This window comes from Hyla sarda, chromosome 6, assembly GCF_029499605.1.
Source record: "Hyla sarda isolate aHylSar1 chromosome 6, aHylSar1.hap1, whole genome shotgun sequence".
Taxonomy (NCBI): Eukaryota; Metazoa; Chordata; class Amphibia; order Anura; family Hylidae; genus Hyla; species Hyla sarda.
This window is the reverse complement of record NC_079194.1, coordinates 56,589,172-56,613,084: the sequence shown is the minus strand read 5'-3', so window position 1 is coordinate 56,613,084 and position 23,913 is coordinate 56,589,172. Positions and strand designations below refer to the sequence as shown.

General features: G+C 44.4%; 1 protein-coding gene across 1 annotated transcript in view; it reads left to right on the top strand.

Annotated features, from left to right (window-relative positions):
* LOC130275619 (40-kDa huntingtin-associated protein-like) overlaps nt 1–22,644 on the top strand; it is a 32,159-nt gene extending 9,515 nt beyond the window's left edge. The window contains exons 6-12 of the mRNA XM_056523809.1: nt 2,965–3,085; nt 6,872–6,964; nt 8,957–9,021; nt 11,658–11,739; nt 16,082–16,128; nt 16,308–16,363; nt 22,080–22,644. Coding sequence (XP_056379784.1) covers nt 2,965–3,085; nt 6,872–6,964; nt 8,957–9,021; nt 11,658–11,739; nt 16,082–16,128; nt 16,308–16,363; nt 22,080–22,161 — 546 coding nt within the window. The 3' untranslated portion in view covers nt 22,162–22,644. The remainder of the gene's footprint in view (nt 1–2,964; nt 3,086–6,871; nt 6,965–8,956; nt 9,022–11,657; nt 11,740–16,081; nt 16,129–16,307; nt 16,364–22,079) is intronic.
* The last annotated feature ends 1,269 nt before the right edge of the window (nt 22,645–23,913 follow it).

Below are 23,913 nucleotides of genomic sequence, written 5' to 3'. Positions count from 1 at the left end.
TGAAGCATCTCTCAGAGAGAGGATAGGGGATAAGTGTCTGACTGCGGGGGGGAGGAGTCCAACACTTTGGAAATGGGTATAAGTTATTTTTCACTGCACAAATCCTGCACAAAAGTTAAAGAGGCTTTCCAGGATTTTATAAGCTATTTAGAACAATAGGGGTTTGAGTCCTAGCCCCCCCATGAGCAGCTGATTAAAGGGACTGCAGCGCTCCCAAGAGCATAACAGTTTTTTTATGATTTACCAAGTACAGCGCCATACATTTATTAGTGGCTGTCCCTGGTACTGCAACTCTTGTCTAGTTTTGAATAGTACTGGGGTACGGGATGAGGCGCAGCTAGTACACAAATGATGCCTTATTCACAGAATGAGGAATAACAAACTGATTAATGGGGGTCCTTCCACTTTGAACTCCTGATCACTTTGTTTGGTGGCCCAATAGCGAATAAATGGAACGCTGACCATGCATTCGAGCTGTACTACATTTAGGAAACAATTCTCCTCTATTTGGAGCGGTGGTGGTCCCAACATTAGGAGCCCCACCAAACATTGTGGATACGGGATAAGTATTGATGTTGGGAGTACTCTTTAATGTCCTGAAAAAACCTTTCTATGGGTGCTAATCAGATGTGTTTATCATTGAATCACTGTCTATAATGTTTCCTAATTAGTAACATAGTTCATAAGGTTGAAAAAAGACCAGAGTCCATCAAGTTCAACCTATATCACTGAGTCCCTACTGTGTTGATCCAGGGGAAGGCAAAAAACCCTCATACTAGTGGTAAAAATTCCTTCCCGACTCCAATATGGCACCAGAATAAATCCCTGGATCAACGTTCTGTCCCTATAGATCTAGTATACATAACCAGCGATGTTATTATTCTCCTAAAATGCATCCAGTCCCTTTTGAACTCTTTTACAGAATTCACCATGACCACTTCCTCTGGCAGAGAATTCCACAGTCTCACTGCTCTTACAGTAAAGAACCCCTGTCTGTGCTGGTGTAGAAACCTTCTTTCCTCTAGACGTAGAGGATGCCCCCTTGTTATAGATACAGTCCTGGGTATAAATAGATCATGGGAGAGATCTCTGTACTGACCCCTGATATATTTATACATAGTTATTAGGTCTCCCCTAAGCCTTCTTTTTTCTAAACTAAATAACCCTTATTCTGATAATTTTTCTTGGTACTGTAGTCCTCCCATTCCCCATATTATCCTGGTTGCCCGTCTTTGAACCCTCTCCAGCTCCACTATATCTTTCTTGTACACTGGTGCCCAGTACTGTACACAGTATTCTATGTGTGGTCTGACTAGTGATTTGTACAGCAGTAGAATTATTTCCTTGTCGTGGGCATCTATGCCCCTATTGATGCACCCCATGATTTTATTTGCCTTGGCAGCAGCTGCCCGACACTGGTCACTACAGCTAAATTTACTATTAACTAAGACTTCTAAGTCCTTTTCTACATCTGTCGTCCCAAGTGTTCTCCCATTTAATACATAATCCCAGCCCGGATTTTTCTTCCCCATGTGCATTACCTTACATTTATCAGTGTTGAACCTCATCTGCCACTTCCCAGCCCAAACCTCCAACCTATCCAGATCCATTTGTAACAGTGCACTGTCCTCTATTGTTTTTACCGCTTTACAGAGTTTAATATCATCTGCAAAGATTGCTACTTTACTATTCAAGCCCTCTACAAGGTTATTAATGAATATATTAAATAGGACAGGACCAATGACGGACCCCTGTGGTACCCCACTAGTAACAGTCACTCAATGTTTCCTATCATTGAGCCAGTTACTTACCCACTTGCACACATTCTCCCCCAGCCCAAACCTTCTCATTTTATGCACCAACCTTTTATGTGGCACCGTATCAAATGCTTTGGAAAAATCCAGATATATGACATCCAGCGATTGCCCCTGGTTCAGTCTGGAGCTCACCTCCTCATAAAAGCTGATCAGGTTAGTCTGACAGGACTGATCCCTCATAAATCCATGCTGATATGGGGTCATACATTTATTTTTATCAATATACTCCAAAATAGAATCCCTTAGAAAACCCTCAAACAATTTACATACAACGGAGGTTAAACTAACAGGTCTGTAATTCCCAGGGTCACCTTTTATCCCCTTTTTAAATATTGGTACCACATTTGCCATGCGCCAGTCCTGGGGAACAGTCCCTGTTACTATAGAGTCCCTTAATACTAAAAAATAGGGGTCTGTCTATTACATTACTTAGTTCCTTTAGAACAAGTGATTAATCACACTTGCATATCCTTATGGCAGCCAGGCATCCAGACCCGACTTTAGGAGTTTTCTGCTTGTCTTCTCCTGGAAAAGATGTGTGCTTGTCCGGCACCCCTCGCGAAACACATTGTTTTTTTTTTACCAGTATTTGGGTATAATAAAATACTTGTTTATTAGATAGTGGTTATAATAACAGGCTTATGCCTGACAAAGCGAGGGTCCCCTCGTGAAACGTGTTGTTTTTTACCACTATCTAATAAACAATTATTTTATTATACCTGAATACATGGCACCTTCCCGTGATTCCTACAAACAAGACTACTGTCTTTAGCGCCAACAAAGCACCAATCTTTTCTAGGAGAAGACAAGCAGCAAACCCCTGAAGTGCGTAATTCTTTCATTTGGTTGCATGATACATAACCATTTGCCTATTGGTCTGATATAACTTATTGGCTGCTATGTGCACTTTTTTTTTTTTTCTTGTCTTTTTCTTTTGTGATTCTGGTGCTGCAGTTCAGTCTATCCATTTGAATTGGTCTGGGCTTACAGAGAATTGCTGTACAGTGGATTTGTATATGTTGTGAATAATTTTTAATGTCTAATGAAAATGTAGAATAAAAGTAGGTTTCTTCACTAATAAAGAAAATGGAATTCCCTTGTTCTCATGCACTGAACCTGATGTTCTGTTTTTTTCCCTATGATCCAGGACATGAACAAGCTTGGTGAAGCTTTAGTTTACTTCCAGCGGGCAGCAGAGTTGCAGACACAAGTTCCGATCGAATGCCTCCTGTCTCTAGGATACGTAGCAACTTGTAAGATCATGACGCGTAAGTAACTACTACCTAAAACGTTACCTCCTCTGTGAGTTCCATATGCCCTCCTGAGACCCCTTGTAGTGCCACATATGGGTTATTTATGTAGTCTGTAAAAATTCTTACACAATTATTTTGTGCCTTATTCTATTTTAACACAACATTAATTTTAAAATTTTGTGGGTATGTCAGCATCTATGTGTCCTAAAATTAACAAGGTGTGCAGTGTGTATTTTCAACATTAAAATTAAGAGTTATTAGTTATATAATTAATTTTTTCTATAATTAACCTTAATGTAATAGCTTTGTTTCACGATGCAGAACAAGAACAGTTGTTAAAGTGGGTGTTAATGTCCTTTTCTGCAGACGTATACACTTTCTGTAGGTTGGACCTGGAATACCTATGTGACTTTTAAAGGAAAACTGTCAGCTTTCAACCCCCGCACTAACCAGTGGTACTGGCTGGTAGTGCGGGGGACGCTGATCTGTTTGATGCTTACCGTGCCCGGATCCACCTCGCCATTCGGCCGTAATCTTCTATTTTCGGTATATGCTAATGAGGTCCTAACTGGCACCGGCCGGGCTAACTGGCACTCTGACATCAGTGCCGCTGGCCGCAGCGCCGCCCAGCTCATCAATATTCCTCCCCTCTCTCTTCATTACAGAGCGGGGAGAAGAGGGAGAGGTGGAGGCAGGGGAGGAATATTGATGAGCTGGGCGGCTCTGCGGCAGGCGGCACTGACATCAGAGTGCCAGTTAGACGGGCCGGTGCCAGTTAGGACCTCATAAGCATATACCAATAATAGAAGATTACGGCAGAATGGCATGGCAGATCCGGGCACGGTAAGCATGAAACTGATCAGCATCCCCCGCACTACCAGCCAGTACCGCAGGTTAGTGCGGGGGAGAAAGCTGACCGTTTTCCTTTAAATGGAGATGCAACTTTTTTTTCTTCATAAATAGCGACTATCGCATTTGATAAATACATGACCACTGCAAAGTTAAAAAAAAACAACTACGTGAGCAGATTTCAGAAATGTGCTTTGGAATAAGCATGCAAAATAAATATACTGCAGAGCTTGATAAATCTCCTTCTAAATGACTGATCACAGCTTCTAATTGGCAGTTACAAATCCTGCGCATCAAATCTGCGCAAGATCCTGTATGTGTGAACGTAACATGAGGGTACGTTCACACATACAGGATCCTGCGCAGATTTGATGCGCAGGATTTTTAACTGCAGATTAGAAGCTGTGCGCAGTCATTTAGATTACATTGAATCTGCAGCAGATAATCCTGTGCATCAAATCTGCGTAGGTGTGAACATACCCTAAAAGTGTTGTCATGTCTTATGTAAAGAAAGTTTAAATAGAACCTGTCACCTTGTTTTGGGACACTAAACCACCAGCAGCAATGGTTAGCGTAACAAAACCGCTTGTACGACGCTCCTGGTCCGGCAATGCAATATAATTTGCCATTTTTGTCACCAGAAGTAATCTTATTGCTTATAGTGCTGGTGCATAGCCATGGAGAACACCTCTGTTTTATTTTTGGTCACACAATCATTTTTGCCGTAGAATAATAAAAAGTAATACAATTTCTGATGTACGGAATGTTTTGTTTCATGCTCTCCATATTTTTTTTTAGGTTGTTAGAATACATTTTGATCAAAAAGTAGAAGGCCACATCATTTATTTATTTTTTTAGATCTTTTTGTTTCCTAGTAAATTAAAGGGTCATTATTAGTATATTATAATAATTCTTTATTTAAATAGCGCTCACAGATTCTACAGTGCCGTACACTTAAAGGGGTATTCCAGGAAAAAACTTTTTTATATATAGCAACTGGCTCCAGAAATTTAAACAGATTTGTAAATTACTTGTATTAAAAATGTTTAATCCTTTCAGTACTTATGAGCTCCTGAAGTTAAGGTTGTTCTTTTCTGTCTAAGTCCTCTCTGATGACACCTGTCTCGGGAACCGCCCAGTTTAGAAGAGGTTTGCTATGGGGATTTGCTTCTAAACTGGGCGTTTCCCGAGACAGTTGTCATCAGAGAGGACTTAGACAGAAAAGAACAACCTTAACTTCAGAAGCTCATAAGTATTAAAAGGATTAAGATTTTTTAATAGAAGTAATTTACAAATCTGTTTAACTTTCTGGAGCCAGTTGCTATATATAAAAAAGTTTTTTCCTGGAATACCCCTTTAAATTGGTCTCTGTGCCCTTTGGGGCTCACATACTAAAGTCAGTATGTTTTGAAGTGTGGGAGGAAACCAAAGATAACCCACACAAACACGGAGAGAACATACAAATTCTTTGTTGTCCTTGGTGGGATTTGAACCGAGGATCCCAGCGCTGCAAGGCAACAGTAATTACCATTGAGCACTATAGTAATTTTCCTAAAGTCCTTGATTTTGAATTTGATGCCTAAATTAAACACTATATACACTTTTTAAATACACTCTTTAAATTTACTGCTCTTGTGAGCACCACCACATGGCTCACACTACGGAATTTCTGAGCGGAATTCTGTTTTGAAATTCCACATGGAAATTGTGATGCAGCACAGAGTCCCATTGCTGGCAATGATATTCCGCTACACAGTGCACACTACGGAATTATAGCGTCAGATATTCTCCCACTGAAACTCCACCGCCAAATACATTTTCTTGCCCATTCTTTAGGCAGAATCCGCTCTGCAGACATTGATGTCTATGGGTACGGCTATGTCTGGGTGGTCCTCACTGACTGATTCAGTCTGCCCCTGCCAAACTCGGGCTCTCTGGATGGAATTTTTTCCGTCCTAAGTATTCTAGTGTGAACCAAGCCTAAGGACCATCATGAAGATTGTGCACTTTTCCGGTGCACAGGTGATAGGGTTATTACAGCACTGTCCACAACCAGGGTGAGTATTTAAAAGAATTTATTTTACATGTAACGCGTTTCAAGGATGCTCCGTCCTCTTCCTCAGACATGTATAAGACTAAAAGTACGGCAATATATCCAGCTGATCACATGATCAGTGATGACATCATAGTGCATTTGCATAAAATTAACATAAAGTTTACATAAAAGAGACATGGAAAAAAACAGAAAAGGAACATTTGTGATAAGTAAATTAATTATTTCCAAGCCACCAGTACATGGCTAAAAATACAAACAAATAAATAAAAAATAAAGAATAAGAACATAAAACATCCCCCATAAGAGTATATATATTCTCTTATATTTAACATGTTTTTTCGATTGTTTCATTAAGTCCTCTCGGCCATAACGTGTTAAGTGTGAAAATCCAAAAGGATTCTCTATTCACTAATTTTCGAAAGCGGTCAGATTGGTCAGGGGGAATACTTTCTAAAATGGAAAGTTTTATACAAGTAGGCTCACTATTATGCATAGTCATAATGTGCCTAGAGATGCTATGTAGAACAAAATTCTTTTTAATATTGTGTCTGTGTTTGTTCATACGGGAGCGAGCTGACTGAACAATACGACCCACGTACTGTAGACCACATTTGCAAATAAGGAGATATATAATGTACATGGATGAACAGTCCAAAAAAAAAAAAAAAAAGAAAAATTAAGACTGTTCATCCATGTACATTATATATCTCCTTACTTGCAAATGTGGACCTCACTGATAGGTGACATGCATTGAATTTTCTGACCATTGATGAACAATTCTAATTCCATAATGTTCTTCTCTCAGTAGTAAATTGTATATACAGCCATTTCTATACATACTGTAGATCAGACTGCTGCCACTAAACTGTGCTGTATTTCACCCACGTTTTGTTCAGGAGACTATGACGGAGCTCTTGCAGTGTTTACAGAGATGCAGCTTCTTGCTCAGGAGAAGGGTCTTCACACGCCAGGAAACAATGTGCCAGTCGGTAAGAAGACCATCTTGAAAACCATACTAGATACACAATTGAATACATGGAACCAACAAATAAAAGGGGTACTTCAGTGGAAAACAATCAACTGGTGCCAGAAAGTTAAACAGATCTGTAAATTACTTCTATTTAAAAATCTTAATCCTTCCAGTACTTATCAGCTGCTGTATGCTCCACAGGAAGTTCTTTTCTTTTTGCATTTCCTTTCTGTCTGACTACAGTGCTCTCTGCTGACACCTCTGTCCATGTCAGGAACTGTCCAGAGTAGGAACAAATCCCCATAGCAAACCTCTCCTGCTCTGGACAGTTCCCGACACGGACAGAGGTGTCAGCAGGGAGCACTTTGGTCAGACAGAAAATAAATTAAAAAAGAAAAGAAGTTCCTGTGGAGTATACAGGAGCTGATAAGCACCGGAAGGATTAAGATTTTTAAATAGAAGTCATTTACAAATCTGTTTAACCCCTTAACGATGCAGGACGTAAATGTACGTCCTGGTGAGCTGGTACTTAAAGGGGTTCTCCGGTGCTTAAACATCTTATCCCCTATCCAAAGGATAGGGGATAAGATGCCTGATCGCGGGAGTCCCGCCGCTGGGGACCCCCGGGATCATGCACGTGGCACCCCGTTTGTAATCAGTCCCTGGAGCCTGTTCGTTCTGGGTCTGATTACCGGCGACAACAGGGCCGATGGCGTGTGACGTCACGCCTCCACCCCCGTGTGACGTCACTCTCCACCCCTCAATGCCTACGGGAGGGGGCGTGAATTTAAAAACGTAAATTGTCCCATTTATAAGCAAATACAGTGATCCCTCAACTTACAATGGCCTCAACATACAATAGTTTCAACATACAATGATTTTTTCTGGACCATTGTAACTTGAAACCAGACTCAACATACAATGCTATGGACAGTCCAGAACTGCGAAAGGTGTCAATGGCTGGAAGAACTGACCAATTTGAATGGACATTCACTGGTAAAACCCCTGTATTACTGAAGTGCATGCACTGTCTGGCTGTATTACATGTTCTGTACTACTCTACCTGTGCCACAGTTAGCTGCTCCTATGGACACCAGGTAAGGGCGGCTCCATTTTACGTTTTTTAGGACACTGTGTACTGTACAGGATCCTGAAGAAGCTCCTGTCCTCTACATAGACAGTGATTACAGCTCCCAGCAGATCTTTATTACTTTTATATGTAAGGATTTGCTTTATCTATATTAGTTATCTACTTATTTTTTCTTTAATCCTCACTTTTTCCTATTTTTGGATGACATTTTGGGGCTTCAGGACCAATTACCAGGTTTCCATAGAGTTATGGTCTCAACATACAATGGTTTCAACATACAATGGTCGTCCTGGAACCAATTAATATTGTAACTTGAGGGACCACTGTATGGTATCAATAAAAATTAAAGATCATGACGCAAAAAATGAGCCCTCATGCCGCCGCCTATACGGAAAAATTAGACAGTTATAGGTCTTCAAAATAGGGGGATTTTAAACGTACTAATTTGGTTAAACAATTTGCGATTTTTTTTTTAAATGCAAAAGTAATAGAAAAGTGTATTATTATGGGTATCATTTTTATCGTATTGGCTGTTCGGGCATGCTGTGAGTTGTAGTTTTGCAACAGCTGGAGGCACACTGGTGGGGAAACACTGGGATAGAGCAAAGGTTGTGAGTTGTAGTTTTGCAAAAAAGGACCGGACGGGTAAAGATTTATCTTATGGTATTACATACCGGAGTTGACATTAGGGGTTGAGCATCAGAATTATTGTACAAAACGAAGCATACAAAGGAAAATGTTATTTCCCGGTGGGTTGTGATTCCCTTTTAGAAGTCCTGTAATGCTACATTACCCCTGAAGCAAAGTTCAGCAGCTGCATGTATAGTGAACAGCAGGATGGCCGCCGGCTTTATCGGGAGGGCCTCTCAAGTTAACGTTTATCCAATGTTCTGATAATTGTCATCTATATCTTTGTTTCAGGAGCATTTTTGGACGTTATTGTAAGATGTGAAGTTTCCCGGGTTCTTCTCCTCATGTTGCTTCAAGTAAGTTCCCCTAACCTCAAATGTTTCTACGGCATGCACTACAAGTCACAGAACAGCACATTAATGTTTCACTGTGTATGAAAGCACAATGTCCATAGAATCCACATAAATAGAAAGATGATCTATGGTACTTAGGAGAGTAACAAAAATCACTTTTATTGCGATCAAACAGTCACAAAAAAGAAAGCAAGGGCCATTTCAGCAGCGAGCCACGAAGTGTCTGTCGCAATCTTCTCTACTGTTCGCAATAGAAGTGATTTCTCGTGTATTGCTTTAGGGACACAACACCATGGGTATAGGCCCTTGCCACTCTTTACTACTTTTCTTTTTCAGTTTATCAGAGGGGTCATCAAGGTGGGCTGTCTCACTAGATGTAATCCCCCCTTAGGGTGCTGTTTTTTTTTGCCTGCCTTTCCTATGTAGGTCACGTACCCCCCCACTACTGCATCCGCTGTTGGAGTTCCAGTACCCCACCCGAGGCTAAGCTGTGCTTGGCTGGACTGTGCACCGCAAGTCTTTCCCGATGGTGGTTTTTACTTTAGTCCCCAGCTTTCTCCATGGCCAATCCTCTTTCCTGACACCAGAAAGGTCAAGACTCCTGCCCGATGTGTGGTGCGGGCTCTTCCCCTCCTGCCCTGCCTCTTCCTACCTATTTAGGCTGGCTGTGCCTCTCTGGTCCCTTCCTGAGGAATGGTTTCATTTCCCCGCCCTTTCCTCTGCACAGGCTTCTCCTCACAGCCCATGAGCAGCTCGGTTTGTTCCTGCAGGCAGCTCCTCTCTGCTGCAAGCTTCCTCAGCTCCAGGATGTCCTCCACACCACAGAATTTGTGCTACCACCTCTTCTGCACAGGCTGGTGGTACTACAGCGCCTGGGTCTGGTAGGCTTTAGCCCTTGGCTACCTTTCCTTTTTTTTCCCCTCTTGCCTTACTATGTACTCTTCCAGGAAAGACAAGTCTAGACAGTACTGCCCCGTATTTTGCATGTGCATTTTGCATGTGACAGTCGGGCTCCCTCTGCTACTTGCAGACTCCTGAGTCTTCTCCCCAGAAACCCTCTGCCCCTCCCGTTCAAGAGTCAGTCCTTCCTGAATGGGCTAGTTCCCTTTCTCTGGCCATGGGTGACCTTTCTAATCTGTCCCATGTCATGATCCATGCTATTGAGCGACATTCCTCTCAGGTGGTGCCTCCTGCTGTACCCTCTTTATAACCTAAGGATGGGTCTTCCCTCTCAACTTCCAGGGTAGGCCCCTCTAAAAGGGCCAGGTGGTCTACAAGTAGGTTCCCTTCTGTGTCTTTATTGGATGGGGCCACTGCCAGCAAGACTGTTCCCTTTCAAGTCCAGTCTGCCTCTGTGTGGGATCCCTCCGACTCTGGCCCTGAGTCCTGCAGGGGAGATCAGCTGGAGTTTGCCATGCAGTCGCTGCTCCGAGAAGTGGGAGACCCCTTACAGGTCCAGGGCGAGCCTCCTTCCACTTCCCGAAGCGAAGTCTTGTTTAGTTGACTTGGACATCCTTTTCTGGCCTTTCAAGACTACAAGGACTTTAGAGGTCTTCTCGTCAAGGAGTGGAAACATCCTATTCGGTGCACATCCTCTCTAAGAGGACAGATGCTCTATTTCCATGAGTTGATCACCAAGTGGGCCCTGCTTTCACCTCTTCTTGAATAAGAACTGTTGTGCTTGGGTCTGACAAATATCACAGGACCTTGCCGCTGATTTCCCATAAGATGACCTTATGGATCTTTCTTTCCAGCTCATCCATGCCTCAGACTTCCTCTGTAAGGCCTCCTTGGCCTCTCTTGCCATAGTCAGCATGGTGGCCGACCGATGGGCCATTTAGCTTAAATCGTGGTTGGCAGATGCAGCTTCCAAGAAGGCTCTACCTGGCTTTCCTTTTTCAGGGGTGAAGCTCTTTGGCGAACATAGACAAACTTATCTCTGAGGCTTCCAGGGGCAGGAGCACCTCTTTAGAGCCTGTGGCCTTCTGGACGCACCAAGGAATTTCGCTCCTTCTCTTCCCAGACGCCAAACACGAGGGGCCATTCGTTTTATGGTAAAATGAAAGGTGTCATTCCAAAGTACAATTGGTTGTGCAAAAAACAAGCCTGATATGGGTCTGTGGATGGAAAAGAGTTATGTCTTTTAGAAGGCGAGGAGGAAAATACGAAAATGCAAAAATGAAAGTTGGCTGTGACCTCAAAACCAAAATGGGTTGTGTCCTTTAAAGGAGTAGTCCAGTGTTGAAAAGCGATCTCCTGTATGGGGCCCCGGCTCACTGGCCAGATAGCAGGTGTCGACCACTGCACGAAGCGGCGGCCGACACGCCCCCTCAATACATAACTACGGCAGAGCCAAAGATTGCCGAAGGCAGGGCTCCGGCTCTGCCATAGAGTTGTATTGAGGGGGCGTGTCAGCCACCGCTTCGTGCAGTGGTCAACACGCCCCCTCCCCGCAGGCTGTCGGGGTCCCGTAAGGAGATCGCGAGGGGGCCCCAGCGGTTGGACCCCCGAGATCTGAAACTTGTCCCCTATCCTTAGGATAGGGGATACGTTTTTCAGCACTGGATATCTCCTTTTAAGGGGTTAAATGATCCATATAAAATGTAATGTATGATGTATAATGTGTTATCTTGTTTCAGCCTCCGCCTCAAAAACTATTGCCTGAACATGCACAGACTCTAGAGAAGTATGACTGGGAAGCCTTTGACAGTCATAGCCATGGTATGAGTGATTACATATGATTTTATATCTGCAAAATATGAATGCAATCCCACCATTGTTTATATGCCGATTCTCTAAGACAGTGTTTTCCAAACGGTGTGCCTCCAGCTGTTGCAAAACTACAAATACCAGCATGCCTGGACAGCCGAAGGCTGTCCTGGCATGCTGGTAGTTGTAGTTTTGCAAGAGCTGGAAGCACACTGGTTGGGAAACACTGCTTGAAAGAAGTACTCCACCCCTAGACATCTTATCCCCTATACAACGGATAGAGAATAAGCTGTCTGATCCAGGGGGCTGGGCTGTAATGTCACGATACTCCGGCCCCTGTATCGCCCGTCATCATTCTTCACTCCATGCAGCTGGTGAACAGGAGGTACTGCAGGAGAGATCGCAGGGGTCCACAGCGGCGGGACCCCCGCCATCAGACATCTTATCCCCTATCCTTTTTATAGGGGATAAAATGTCTAGGGGCGGAGTACCCCTTTAAGATTACACTGAGACCCATGAATGGTAGCATTATGTGGCAGTGAGAGATTCCATTATTGGTACAGTATGGTAGAACAACCTATTGTACTGTAAATAGCTAAAGATTCACACCAATTGTATTATTGTAATAAACGAATAGATGAGCTCTGGTTACTGTAGGCAACAAGACCTTTTTTTAATTTTTTATTTTATTTTTACAATTGTCCGTACCAACCATGTTGAATAAATAAAGGCGTTAACCAGTCTTTTATAAAACACAGACTGGAGGCCATCTAACTTTTGGTACCTCCACCTTCCCCCCCCAGTCAGCTGTTTGAAGTGGCTGCAGCACTTTGCTTACCGTATATACTCGAGTATAAGCCGACCCGAGTATAAGCCGAGACCCCTAATTTCAACCCAAAATCCCAGGAAAAGTTATTGACTCGAGTATAAGCCTAGGGTGGCAAATACATCTTCCCCCCCTGTCATCATCCAGACCCCCGTCATTAACATCCTCATCATCATCACCGCCTGTCATCATCCAGACCCTCATCATTATCACCTGTCATCATCCCACACCCCCCCCTTCATCATCCCCTTGTCATCATCCCCACCCCCCTTCATCATCCCCTTGTCATCATCCCCACCCCCCTTTATCATCATCCCACCCCCCCCTTCATCATCCCCTTGTAATCATCCCACACCCCCCCCTTCATCATCCCCTTGTCATCATCCCAACCCCCCTTCATCATCCCACACCCCCCCCCTTCATCATCCTCAACTGCTGGGAGTTGTAGTTTTGAAACCTCCGGAGGTCCGCAGGTTGCAGACCACTGCGGCCTTCGACATCATCCAGCCCCCTCTCACCCCCTTTAGTTCTGTACAGTTCTCGCCTCCGCTCGGCGCTGGTCCGGTGCTGTAGGGCTGTCCGGTGAGTAGGTGGTCCGGTGGGATAGTGGTTCCGGGCTGCTATCTTCACCGGGGAGGCCTCTTCTCCGCGCTGCGGGCCCAGAATAGAGGCGTTGCCTGGACAATGACGCAGAAGTACATTGGCAATGAACGTACCTCTGCGTCGTTGTCAAGGCAACGTGACTATTCTGGGGCCGGGCCCGAAGCGCTTAGAAGAGGCCTCCCCGGTGAAGATAGCAGCCCGGAACCACTATCCCACCGGACGACCTCCTCACCGGACAGTCCTGCAGCACTGGACCAGCGCCGAGCGGAGGTGAGTACTGTACAGAACTAAAGGGGATGAGAGGGGGCTGGATGATGTCGAAGGCCGCAGTGGTCTTCAACCTGCGGACCTCCGGAGGTTTCAAAACTACAACTCCCAGCAAGCCCTTGCTGGGAGTTGTAGTTTTGAAACCTCTGAAGGTCCGCAGGTTGAAGACCACTGGGGGTGGAGAGTTCACTCGAGTATAAGCCGAGGGGGGTGTTTTCAGCACGAAAAATCGTGCTGAAAAACTTGGCTTATACTCGAGTATATACGGTATGTATCTATAAATTAACCCCCTCCATGCTGAAACTTGAAATCGCCCCCTTTTTTGCTCATTGAAAATAAACAAATTTGGTATCTCTATGTACAGAATTGTCTGAACTATTAGGATATAACATTATTGAACATTCATGGCGAATGGCGTAAACGAAAAAATACCAAACACCGGAATTTACCACAAAAATAGAATAAAAAAAGGCAATAAAGTCCTATCTATACCAAAGTGGTACCTATAAAAGACACATGAAAAGGGGCCCCAAAAGCAGCTCCATAGGCAGAAAAATAAAAAGTTATAAGGGGTCAGAACAGGGCAATTTTACACATACATATTATTATTATTATTATTATTTATTTTATTTTATTTTTTATTTTATTTTTTAAACTAGTAAATCATCATCAGATAAAATGTCAGTTTGATCGCATGGTGAATTGGTCCCACAAAAAACAAGCCTAATGTGGGTCTGTAGAAAAATAAGAGTTACGGTTATTAAATTACGGTTATAAAAAATAAATGTAATAAAAATTCTTTACTTTAAATTTTTCTTTATTTTGTTATGTTTAAAATTCTTCAATAAAAAAATCAAATGAATAACATTTTTTAAAATAATTTCTTCCGTTGTGGCGGAGCAGAGAATTTGTTCGATTACTGCCAGGTGTCTCTACAGATTATAACTGATTGCCGAGGGTCCCAGTAGGGGGCAGCACTATGTGATTAGGTCATTGGACCCTTCTGACAAGTAGGAATTGTCCGAACCCTTTTAAAGGGGGTTCTACGCTAGAAAACATTTTTAAAATCAACGGAGGACAGAAAGTTAAAGATTTGTAAATTACTTCTGTTACAAAATCTTAATCCTTCCAGTACTTATAAGCTTCTGTTTGCTCCACAGGAACTTCTTTTCTTTTTGAATTTCCTTTCTGTCTGACCACAGTGCTCTCTACTGACACCTCTGTCTATGTCAGGAACTGTCCAGAGTAGAAGAAAATCCCCATAGCAAACCTCTCCTGCTCTGGACAGTTCCTGACATGGACAGAGGAGTCAGCAGAGAGTACTGTGGTCAGACAGAAAGAGAATTTAAAAAGAAAAGAACTTCCTGTGGAACATACAGAAGCTTATAAGTACTGAAAGGATTCAGATTGTAAATTACTTCTATTAAAAAAATCTTAATCCTTCCAGTATTTATAAGCTTCTGTATGCTCCACAGGAAGTTTTTTTTCTATTTTTTTTTTATTTCCTTTCTGTCTGACCACAGTGTTCTCTGCTGACACCTCTGAACTGTCCGGAGCAGGAGAGGTTTGCTATGGAGATTTTCTTCTACTCTGAACAGTTCCTGACATAGACAGAGGTGTCAGCAGAGAGCACTGTGGTCAGACAGAAAAGAAATTCAAAAAGAAAAGAAATTTGTGTGGAGCATACAGAAGCTTATAAGTACTGGAAGGATTAAGATTTTTTAATAGAAGTAATTTACAAATCTTTTTAACTCTCTGTCCAGAGTAGAAGCAAACCTCTCTTGCTCTGGACAGTTCCTGACATGGACAGAGGTGTCAGCAGAGAGCAGTGTGGTCAGACAGTAAGTAAATTTAAAAAGAAAAGAACTTCCTGTGGAACATACAGCAGCTGATAAGTAGTGGAAGGATTCAGATTCTTTAATAGAAGTAATTTACAAATCTGTGTAACTTTCTGTCCTCAGTTGATTTGAAAAAACATGTTTTCCAGTGGAGTACCCCTTTAATGTAAGTGTCTTCATGCCAGTGTTTCCCAACCAGCATGCCTCCAGCTGTTGCAAAACTACAACACCCAGCATGCCCGGACAGCCAACGGCTGTCCGGACATGCTGGGTGTTGTAGTTTTGCAACAGCTGGAGGCACGCTGGTTGGGAAACACTGTTTTAGGAATTTGTTACAGCCCACAGATACCAAAGACATGACTGCAATAAGACTAGTAATATAGTTGGCTGTCCGGGCATGCTGGGTGTGGTAGTTTTGCAACAGCTGGAGGCACGCTGGTTGGGAAACACTGTTTTAGGCATTTGTCAGAGCCCACAGATACCAAAGACAGGACCGCAATAAGATTAGTAATATAGCGGCTTACTTCCTTAGCTGGTTGAAACCACCAGCATTTTTAGGTCATCAGTAAGCTACAGATCGACAAGTAAAATGGTGAATTAGAGGAGTTCTTTTTTTTTTTTTTTATGGGGTTGAGGTTACACTTTTGTTTATCGTATAAATATTTAGGGATTACATAAGCTCAGGCAGTCCCTGTCTTAAGTCACCAATAATTGTAAAATGACCGTGTCTCATATTGTGGATAATAGATGACTAATTCTTTCCATAGACACAACAGTATCTTATTTTTATTGTCTTCTCTTTTTGTTGTTGTTTCGGCAGTGAATTATTTGACGGAGGAGGTATTCTTACTGTTACAGTCTGTAGTGGCAAGTATCACCATATACCTTTCTGTTTTGTACATGACGATGATATAAGGTCTGTATTATAGTGTTATTGTATCTCTTAGGTTGGGTTTACACTGCGATGCCCTTTTCTTTCTATAAACTTGGGGTCTCATGTTGGCTTATGGCATTTCTTTTATTGACCTGTATATTTGTACCTACAGATGGCATGCCAGGAAAACGATGTGGAATCACTAAAGATTTTGCAAGTGGAACTTTGGTATGTGCCACAGTCATCTACCCATTGTAGGCTATACTGTACAGGGACGTAGAACTTATAGGGTACCTCTCATCAAATAAACTTTTGATATATTTTAGATTAATGAATGTTGAATAACTTTCCAATAGCATGTTAATGAAAAATATGCTTCTTTCTATTGTATTTTTCCCGATCAGTCCTGTCAGCAAGCATTTCTGACTCATGCTGGAGTCCTAAACACTCAGAGCTGCCAGCCTGCTTTGTTCACAGCCAAACAGGCTGTGAACAAAGCAGGCTGGCAGCTCTGAGTGTTCTCCTTTGTGAACAAAGCAGACTGGCAGCTCGTAGTGTTTAGGACTCCAGCATGAGTCTGAAATGCTTGCTACCAGGACTGGTAGGGAGACCCCTAGTGGTCATTTCTTCAAAGGGGAAAATTAAATAGAAAAAAGCATATTTTTTAATAACATACAATTGTAAAGTTATTCTGCATACATTAATCTATAATATATCAAAAGTTTTTTTGATGAGAAGTACCCTTTAAATTTTATATATCACCTTTTTGACTTTCAATGCAACATCTCAGCATGACAGCAACATATAAAAACATAACTTCTCAGTCGCTTTTCATTGGGAACACCTATACCAATGGATATATGCTCTTGCCACTAGGAGGCGCTGACACTAAGGAAAAAAAGTCGGCTCCTCCCTGGCAGGATATACCCGCCCACTGGAAGTGAGGTAATCAGTTTAGCTAGTGTCAGTAGGAGGCAGGACACAGGTCTGGTGCTTTCCAGACCTGGTCTTTTTTTTAAATTATTTTCTAGTAAGGGCTGTTTAGTTAGGTTTTTTCCTCCCTTTTGTTTCCATTTTTTCAGGTGGGGGTTCAGGTGCATGGTGCTACCTGTTCCCCCATATGTGATAAAGGGGCTTCCACCATATGCGATGAAGGGGCACAGACAGAGGATGTTCAGGTAACCCCTTCTTGCCAACGGCCAGCGCCTGGAGGTTGTACCCTGGGTCTGAGTCTCCCCCACTTGCCCCTGCTCACCCTGCTATCTTATCCTGGTGTGATGCATAAGCTGATTGAAGACTTCAGGGTAAGTATGAGATGTGAGTATGAGTAAGATGGAGCCTGTGGGTGAGTATGTACTACAAACCCCCTTTCCCCTCTCCCTCCTTCCCTTTTACTCTGAGTGTCATACCATGTCCGTCGTGCCCTCGGCCTAACTCCTGTCCCTCCCAACTGAGGCAAGACTTTGGTCGGTTGCCCTTGCAAGGGCTTTTGCATTCCTTGCATACACTGCGGACACTCTGTCAGGTCTGCCGGCCTCAAGGGGGTGTTTCTTGGCGTGTCATACAATATGATTCCCTCCTTCACTGGCTACTGCATCTGCGGATAGTTCTCCGGATCCTTACGTCCAGTGCAAGGTCTCTGGAAGTGTCCCTGCGTAGGCATGAATTGGACCTGATATCGATATGCCGGACAGGAGTCTCATCTGTCACTTTTGCACAACTGCCACTTCTGCGGCTGGCATTCCGGTACCCCACTACTAGTGCGAGGTGCCTGATGGAGTGACCAGTTGTATACTATGGACCCATACCAGTAAGTCAGACAGTGGTCTTTGTGGTTTCCACCACCGCCTGTCACTCATAACACGGCTGAGGCATCTGCGGCTGGAGTTCCGGTACCCCACTGCTGTGCGAGGTGTCCGAAGAAGTGACCCAGCGTGTCCTATGGACCCTATCCAGGGTGACAGGGATACCATCCACTGTTCCTCAGCTTCCCCCGATGTCGGGGAAATTATCCATGGCTCCTAGGCCTCCCCTCCCTCCCACATGCAACACAGGGGCACAGTGATCGCCTATCTGGCTGCCCCCTTTTCGCCAGTGCCTGGAAGTGTACTTGTTTAGCCAGACTGTTGTCTGCACAATTTCCACTGCCGTCGGTCTCCCATCTCAGGGCTGCCGCAGGCATGGCCAGGTTTCCTGTACCTCACTGCTGGTGTGAGGGATCTGGATTTCTGTTCCTGCAGGTATTCTGGACTGAGGCCAGTCAGCCAGACCTTCATCTGGTCTCCTACACCGCCAGGTCGCCCGTTGGATTGGCCACACTCCAGCGTGTGGTTTCTGAATACGGGACCTGGTGTGGCCATGGCCCCTATGCCACATAGCCAGACTGTGTCTGCATGGTTTTCTACTCCACCAGGTCCTCCCCCATTCCTCCCGCTCCCGCGGCTACAGTCTGGTGACTCACTTTCCATGTGAAGTTCCACAAAATGGTTCTCCGTGGGTTCATTGGACATTTTTATCTCAGCAACTTTTCCTCTGGACAGGTTTTGATAAATCTCCCCATGGTGTATGTGCAGGTCCCAGAAATGTACCTGCATCTCCCCAGACATATATGGAAGATTGGAATAACCCTTTCATTTTTAGGCAGTTTTGGGTCAACAATTTGCTCTCTTAATTTGGTTAGTTGACGTTTTTTTACACCATGTGTTGGCTGCGTTATTACGTAATAAACATAGAGAGCTTCTCTTCTTCCTACACAGTGCCTAATCTTACTTTAATCCTTCATTAATCCTTGAAGGAATCCTGAAGCACTATTGATGTTATGCAATTCTCAGTCTCTTCCTTAGTTTGTAAGACATGTTTTTTTTTCCTGTTATCGCTGTAGCTTTTCATATGTTTTTAGATTGCTGTAACCTCAGTTATTATTGAAGTGATAATGTAACTTCAGGTTACAGGATCAAACTATGAACTCTGCATTTACACATTTCAGCAGATTTTCGAGTTTCTTGTTGTGCAAGGTTAAAATACTGTATTTTTTCCATGCGTGTCTTAAAAGGGGTAAGGCAGCCTTTATAAACTGATAGCGTATCCTCAGGAAAGGCCATCAATATTAGATCTGTGGAAGGCAGACCCCTTGGCGCGACCCTGATCTCCTGTTCAAAAAGGTGCAACAGCCGAGCAAGTGCTGCCTTCTGCTTACAAATTCTGTACCCCCTTGACTCATGCAAATAATGGGGGAAAGCTGCAATCTCTTGTACTGCCACTAGGAAGCTGTAGTGCCCTAACAAGTGCAGCACCTCTTTAAAACAGTTGATTGACAGAAGTGCAAGGGGTCGGTCCTCCACTGATTTAAACCCGTAAAATAAATCGGTCACCTGTATTTGCTGGTGAGAGCCGCATATACCATTGTATGCTGTTAAAGGGGTACTCCGCCCACAGACATCTTATCCCCTATCGTGCAGACCCAGCATTCTACATAGTATGTTTAGGACACTGGGTTTGGGCGTCCGGAGATGTGACATCACTCCACGCCACGCCCCCTCCATTCTTGTCTATGGCAGGGGGCGTCCGTCATGCCCCCTCCCATAGACTTGCATTGAGGGGGCAGGGCATGACAGCACACGCGGCGGGGTCATGACATCACGATACTCCGTCACCGTGGTCAGGAGGCAAAAGACTGAGAACCTCCAGCGCTTCCGGCAGTACTTACCTGTGGGTGCTGCATGCTAGATTGCGGGGGACCCCCGCGATCAGACATCTTATCCCCTATCCTTTGGATAGGGGATAAAATGTCTTGGGGCCGGAGTACCCCTTTAAACATTGCAGAGGTGCCGATCAGAGGTCTGACAGGTGCAGCACCTGTCAAGCAACCTCCTAAATGCTGCGATGACTATAGATTAGGAGGTTGACTGACCAGGATCGGTATGATTGCTGACAATTGTCAGTGATAGTAAGGGCCCATTTACACGGCCAGTATCTGCCTGGACAAAATGACGTCTCCATAGATGGCACTGCATTTCCGAGAGGATTCTGCTGAACATGTTCATTCTTTCTACAGAGTCTGGAATTTGAATTTCTACAGCAGTTCTCTGCTCTGAAAATTCTGCCGTGTGCACCCAATATTTACGCTGGATTCCTGTGAATGGACCCTTAGGGTACGTTCACACGAGCGGATCCACAGCGTATTTTACGCTGCGGATCTGCCGCCGAAGGACCACTTCATGGTGCCTTTACATGTTCCTGCTTGGAGCGGCAATACCCTGCTACGAGCAGACACACTGAAGCGATGTGCGAGTCGCTGCGCATTTGCGGTTTACTAGCACACACATTGCGACCGCTCCCCCTGCTCCACGAGCTAGGCCGAGCTACTGCGATGTGTGAGAATACAGCGCATGCGTGCGGCTACTCGCATATCGCAGTGTGTCTCCTTGTAGCAGCGTATTGCCGCTCCGAGCAGGCACATGTAAATGCAACATGCAGCGGCGGATCCGCAGCGTAAAATACAATGTTGATCCGCTCGTCTAAACGTAGCCTTAGAGCTCCATCGTCAGCGGATCCACAAAGTAATTTACGCTACGGGTCCGCTGACTATGAACTCCTACAGTGTGTCTCAGATGTGCCTGCTCGGAGCGGCAATCCGCCGCTACGAGCAGTCACACTGCGATGTGCGAGTCGCCGCGCGCATGTGCAGTATACTCGCATACGTCGCGGCTGCTCTCGGCCTAGCTCGGGGAGCAGGGGGAGCGGAGCGATGTGTGCGGGTATACTGCGCATGCACGCGGCAACTCACTCTGGAATATCTCCGGAGTCTGTAGTGTTGGCTGCTGATATTAGCGACACCTGCCGTGTAGGAGACCCACTCAGCTCCCAAGCTCACTTTATACTTCCGGAACATGCGTCTGCCATACGTGTACAGCAGCTAAGGGGTTAATACTGCTGGCCTTTTCGGAGGATACATCATCAGTTTGAATAAATTGGATAATTAGATAACCCCTTCTTATAAGGTACCACATTAACCATGGTGTCATTTAGGGTGTTCTAAATAGTAGCATTTTAGGGCCCTGTTGGATTTAATGACTGTCTGCCCCTTATGCATGGGAATTGGGTTCCCTCTTCTTCCTCTACATGCATTGGGAATACATTTTTGTGTCCCCCTGGGAAGTAAGTAGCATGTACCTATTTGTGCATGAAAAAACTGAAGAATGGCCTCCATTAAAGGGTTACTCAGGTGAGATTTTTTTTTTTTTAAATCAACTGGTGCCAGAAAGTTAAACAGATTTGTAAATTACTTCTATTTAAAAATCTTAATCCTTCCAGTACTTATCAGCTGCTGTTATGCTCCACAGGAAGTTCTTTTCTTTTTGAATTTCCTTTCTGTCTGACCACAGTGCTCTCTGCTGACACCTCTGTCCATGTCAGGAACTGTCCAGAGCAGGAGAAGTTTGCTATGGGGATTTTCTCCTGCTCTGGACAGTTCCTGACATGGACAGAGGTGTCGGCAGAGAGCACTGTGGTCAGACAGAAAAGAACTTCCTGTGGAGCATACAGCAGCTGATAAGTACTGGAAGGGTTAAGATTTTTTAAATAAAAGTAATTTACAAATCTGTTTCACTTTCTGGCACCAGTTAATTAAAAAAAAAAATAAATAAAATTCCCTGGAATACCCCTTTAAATGACAAGCTGCAGCATTCCTATAGCAAGAAGTCTAGTGGTCAGCCGCAGGTTTCTGCTACAGTCTGAAAGCGACGTGTGAACAATGTCACAGTCTAATGCAGTGTTTCCCGACCAGTGTGCCTCCAGCTGTTGCAAAACTACAACTCCCAGCATGCCCGGACAGCCGTTGGCTGTCCGGGCATGCTGGGAGTTGTAGTTTTGCAACAGCTGGAGGCACACTGGTCTGATGATTAGTAATGTGCCACTTATAACCTGTGTCCCTTCATGTTTCCAGGCCACTGTTGACAGCAGAACAGAACCACTTACTACATCTGGTCCTTCAAGAAATGATTTTTCCTTCTGGTCAAGGCATATGAACCCTGAGATTCTGGTGACTTCCTAGAAAATGCAGAATCTTGGTTAAAGGTGTTATCCAGGATTAGAAACAACAGAGCTAATTTCTTCAAAGACAGCACCACCCCTGTCCTCGGGTTGGGTGCTGTAATGCAGCTCCGTTCCATTGAACTGAATGGATCCAAGCTGCAATACCACTCACAACCTGAGGACAGGTGTGGCGCTGGTTTTGGAAGAAATTACCTTTGTTTTTCTTTTTTTCCTGCATAATCCGTATAACCAAGAAGTATGTGAAGAAGACGTCCGTAATGCTGGTGACTGCACATTTGGTATTTCTCACTGTTTGTTGCAGCGTACACTTTTAATGGCTGGTATGTTATGCTGTGTTATGTTTATTGTGATTTCTCTTTGCTGTTTCCATTAGAACAGAGCATGTTCTAAATGTGCTGTCAGTGCTGATCTAACTTTAAAGGGGTACTACAGCGCTTAGACATCTTATCCCCTATCCAAAGGATAGGGGATAAGATGCCTGATCGCAGGGGTCCCGCCTCTGGGGACCCCCGTGATCTTGCACCCCATTTAAAATCAGTCCCCGGAGTGTGTTCGCTCCTAGTCTGATTACCGGCGACCACGGGGCAGGCGGCGTGTGACGTCACGCCCCCGCCCCCGTGTGACGTCACGCCCCCCGTGTGACGTCACGCTCCGCCCCTCAATGCAAGCCTATAGGGGGCGGACATGTGACGTGACATGCCGCCTGCCCGGTGGTCGCCGGTAATCAGACCCGGAGCGAACATGCTCTGGGGACTCATTTTAACTGGGGAGCTGCGTGCAAGATCACGGGGGTCCCCAGCTGTGGGACTCCCTCAATCAGGCATCTTATCCCCTATCCTTTGGATAGGCGATAAGATGTCTAAGCGCCGGAGTACCCCTTTAAGGCCGGTTTCACATACAGCACATTATTTTTTTTTTTAAGTACTGATGCAGTTTTATAGCAAAAGGCAAAAGTGGGTTCATAAGGAATGAATAATTTAAAGGAAGGACTTAAAGGAGATCTGCATATAACTTATCCCCTATCGACACGATAGGAGATAAGTGTTTGATCGCGGGGGGTCCGATTGCTGGAACCCCTCGCGATCTCCTGTACGAGGCCGTGGCTCTGTCGCGGCTCTCCCCGTGCAGGAGGCGTGTTGACCGCAGCATGACACCGCAGCCAACAAGCCCCCTCCATGTATCTTTATGGGAGAGGCGGAGATGCAGCGTTTTTGCATCCCCGCCTCTCGCGTAGAGCTGAATGGAGGGGGTGTGTCTGTTGACTTCAGTGAGGTCGACGACACAAGCACTAGCCTGCGGATAGGGGACAAGTTATATACCGCTGCAGATCTCCTTTATAGGGGTATTCAATGGAAAAACATTTTTCTTCATATCTGCTGGCTCCAGAAAGTTTAACAGATTTGTAAATTACTTCTATTAAATTTTTTTTATCCTTCCAGTACTTTTTAGGGGCTGTATACTACAGAGGAAATGCTTTACTTTTTAGATTTCTCTGATGTCACGACCACAGTGCTCTCTGCTGACCTCTGATGTACATTTTAGGAACTGTCCAGAGCAGCATATGTTTGCTATGGTGATTTTCTCCTGCTCTGGACAGTTCTTAAAATGGACAGCAGAGGTCAGCAGAGAGCACTGTGGTCATGACATCAGAGAAATCTAAAAAGTAAAGCATTTCCTCTGTAGTATATAGTCCCTAAAAAGTACTGGAAGGATTAAGATTTTTT